Source organism: Heterodontus francisci, chromosome 4 (assembly GCF_036365525.1).
Source record: "Heterodontus francisci isolate sHetFra1 chromosome 4, sHetFra1.hap1, whole genome shotgun sequence".
NCBI lineage: Eukaryota > Metazoa > Chordata > Chondrichthyes > Heterodontiformes > Heterodontidae > Heterodontus > Heterodontus francisci.
In genome coordinates, this window is record NC_090374.1 from 65,358,136 (window position 1) to 65,362,193 (window position 4,058).

The window sequence follows — 4,058 nt, forward strand, 5'->3', positions numbered from 1 at the left end:
AATACCTGCATTCAACTAATTCTCGACAGCATCTAGCTCCACCATTGGTGGCTGTGCCTTTAGGTACCTATGCCCTAAGCTCTGGAACTCCCTCTGTAAACATCTCTGCCTCCCTTTAAGATGCTGCTAAAAAAACTACCTTCTTGACTAAGCTTTGGCCACCTGCCCTAATATTGCCAATGTGACTCGGTGACTAATTTAGCTTTATAATACTCCTATGAAGCACCTTGGGACATTTTATTACATTAAAGGCGCTTTATAAATATTAGTTGTTATCTTAACCAATGAGAGCAGCAGCGACCCGAGATCACAGTGGAGATAAAAGGAGCAGGGACATGACTCAAGAACACAGCGGAAATAAAAGGTGCAGGGACATGATCCAAGAACACAGCAGAGATAAAAGAAGCAGGGACATGATCCAAGAACACAGCGGAAATAAAAGGTGCAGGGACATGATCCAAGAACACAGCAGAGATAAAAGAAGCAGGGACATGATCCAAGAACACAGCGGAAATAAAAGGTGCAGGGACATGATCCAAGAACACAGCAGAGATAAAAGAAGCAGGAACATGATCCAAGAACACAGAGGAGAAAAAAGGTGCAGGGACATGACCCAAGAACACATCAGAGATAAAAGGAGCAGGGACATGACTCAAGAACACAGCGGAGATAAAAGGAGCAGGGACATGATCCAAGAATACAGCGGAGATAAAAGAAGCAGGAACATGATCCAAGAACACAGCGGAAATAAAAGGTGCAGGGACATGATCCAAGAACACAGCAGAGATAAAAGAAGCAGGAACATGATCCAAGAACACGGAGGAGATAAAAGGTGCAGGGACATGACCCAAGAACACATCAGAGATAAAAGGAGCAGGGACATGACTCAAGAACACAGCAGAGATAAAAGGAGCAGGGACATGACCCAAGAACACAGTGGAGATAAAAGGAGCAGGGACATGATCCAAGAATACAGCGGAGATAAAAGGAGCAGAGACATGACCCAAGAATACAGCGGAGATAAAAGGAGCAGGGACATGACCCAAGAACACAGCAGAGATAAAAGGTGCAGGGACATGATCCAAGAACACAGCGGAGATAAAAGGTGCAGGGACATGGCCCAAGAGCACATCAGAGATAAAAGGAGCAGGGACATGACCCAAGAACACAGCAGAGATAAAAGGAGCAGGGACATGATCCAAGAATACAGCGGAGATAAAAGGAGCAGAGACATGACCCAAGAACACAGCAGAGATAAAAGGAGCAGGGACATGATCCAAGAATACAGCGGAGATAAAAGGAGCAGAGACATGATCCAAGAACACAGCGGAAATAAAAGAAGCAGGGACATGACCCAAGAACACAGCAGAGATAAAAGGAGCAGGGACATGATCCAAGAACACAGTGGAGATAAAAGGAGCAGGGACATGATCCAAGAATACAGCGGAGATAAAAGGAGCAGGGACATGATCCAAGAACACAGCGGAGATAAAAGGAGCAGGGACATGATCCAAGAACACAGCGGAGATAAAAGGTGCAGGGACATGATCCAAGAACACAGCGGAGATAAAAGGAGCAGGGACATGGGAGCAGAGAGGAGCGGTGGCTGGCGGACCTGTGTGGAAGCTGATCTGGAGCGACGGCAGACTCTCTCCCGCTCGCTGTGTCTCTTGGCGCACGCTGAGACTCGAAAGAGGAAAAAAAACTTACAGTGACATCATGGGAATTCTGCAAGCTGATTGGTTGGGTAAGTAACAGCTGTTAGCGCATTTAAATAGCTTAAAAAAGGGGATTTTTTAAAAAAGAAACCTCAAGTGATCAGGTGAGTAGTACAAAAGGGTGTTTTTTTATTTTTTTTTAAATGAGTGTAATTTATGAAGACTTTGGATTGTAGTGGGTAGTGTTTGGAGTAGAACAAGGCCTCTAGTGTAATTATTTTTTTTAAAGGGAGTAACTAATGAATTTAAAGGTAAGTCATGGCAGGAGGTTTCACACCCGTGTTTTGCTCCTCCTGCGCTATGTGGGAAATCAGAGATGCTTCCAGTGTCCCTGATGACCATGTGTGCAGGAAGTGTATTCATCTGCAGCTACTGACTACCCGCATTACGGAGCTAGAGCTGCGGGTGGATTCACCGTGGAGCATCCGCGATGCTGAGGACTTCGTGGATAGCACATTTGAGAGGTGGTCACACCGCAGGTAATGGCAGCACAGGCAGAAAAGGGATGGGTGACCACCAGGCGGAGTAGTAGGCGCAGGCAGGTAGTACAGGAGTCCCCTGTGACCATCCCCCTTTCAAACAGATATACTGCTTTGGATACTGTTGGGAGGGATGCCTCCCAGGGGAAATCAGCAAGAGCCAGGTCTCTGGCACCAAGGATGTCTCTGCTGCACAGTAGAGATGAAAAAGGAGTGGAAGAGCTATAGTGATGGGGGATTCTATCGTAAGGGGCACAGATAGGCATTTCTGTGTCCGCAAACATGACTCCAGGATGGTATGTTGCCTCCCTGGTGCTAAGGTCAAGGATGTCACGGAACGGCTGCAGGACATTCTGAAGGGGGAGGGTCAGCAGCCAGAGGTCGTGGTACACATTGGTACCAACGACATAGGTAGAAAAAGGGATGAGGTCCTGCAACAATAATTTAGGGAGCTAGGTAGCAGATTAAAAAGCAAGACCTCGAAGGTTGTAATCTCTGGATTACTCCCGGTGCCACGTGCTAGTGAGTTTAGAAATAGGAGGATAGAGCAGATGAATGCGTGGCTGAGGAGATGGTGCAGGAGGGAGGGCTTTAGTTTCCTGGATCACTGGGTCTGTTTCTGGCAAAGTTGGGACCTGTACAAGTTGGATGGGTTGCACCTGAACCGGAATGGGACAAGCATCCTTGCTGGGAGGTTTGTTAGTGCTGTTGGGGGGCGTTAAACTAATTTGGCAGGGGGATGGGATACAGAGTGGAGGTACAGTAGGGGTAATATAGAACAGAAAGTGAGTCTGTCTGGAAGGCAGAGCAAATATAGACCTGGTAAGGCACAAGTGAAAAATGCGAGGTTGGATTGCATCTATTTCAATGTAAGGATCTTACTAGTAAGGCAGATGAATTGAGGGCATTGATTAGCACATGGGATTTTGATATTATTGCTATCTCTGAGACATGGTTGAGGGAGGGACAGGACTGGCAGCTCAATATTCCAGGGTATAGAATCTTCAGGCGCGACAGGGGAGGGGATAAAAGAGGAGGTGGCATTGCACTGTTGATCAAGGAGTCAATTACTGCAGTAAGGAGGGATGATATCTTAGAAGGTTCCTCAAATGAGGCCATTTGGGTAGAACTTAAAAACAAAAAGGGAGCAATCACTTGGCTGGGTGTGTACTACAGGCCTCCAAACAGTCAGGAAGAGATAGAGGAACAGATATGCAGGCAAATCTCAGAGGGGTGCAAAAATAATAGAGTAATAATGGTAGGGGATTTCAACTTCCCCAATATTAACTGGGATAGTCTTAGTGCAAAAGTCTTAAAGGGGGCGGAATTCTTAAAATGCATACAGGAGAGCTTTTTGAGCCAGTAAGTAGAAAGTCCTACAAGAGAAGGGGCAGTACTGGACCTAATCCTAGGGAATGAAGCCGGTCAAGTGGTAGAAGTGTCAGTGGGGGAACACTTCGGGGATAGTGACCGTAACTCTGTAAGATTTAAAGTAGTTATGGAAAAGGACAAAGATGGACCAGAAATGAAGGTACTGAATTGGGGAAGGCCGATTTCAATATGATAAAACAGAATCTGGCCAAAGTGGATTGGGAGCAGCTACTTGTAGGAAAGTCTACATCACATCAGTGGGAGTCATTCAAAAAGGAAATTGTGAGAGTTCAGAGCCAACATGTACCCATTAAGGTTAAGGTGAAGGATAGGACTAACAGGCCCAGGGAACCCTGGATGTCAAGGGATATTTAGGATTGGATCAGGGAAAAAAAAGGAGGCTTACGGCAGATCCCAAGCACTGAAAACAGCGGAGGCACTAGAGGAGTATAGAATGTGTAGGGTGGCACTTAAAAAAGTAATTAGGAGA

General features: G+C 46.2%; 1 protein-coding gene across 1 annotated transcript; it reads left to right on the forward strand.

The window, feature by feature from the left end:
• Positions 1-284: 284 nt before the first annotated feature.
• On the forward strand, positions 285-1,715 carry LOC137368794 (peptidyl-prolyl cis-trans isomerase G-like). The gene has a single exon (XM_068028999.1). It carries the CDS (start codon positions 285-287, stop codon positions 1,713-1,715), a length of 1,431 nt encoding a protein of 476 aa, XP_067885100.1.
• Positions 1,716-4,058: the final 2,343 nt, after the last annotated feature.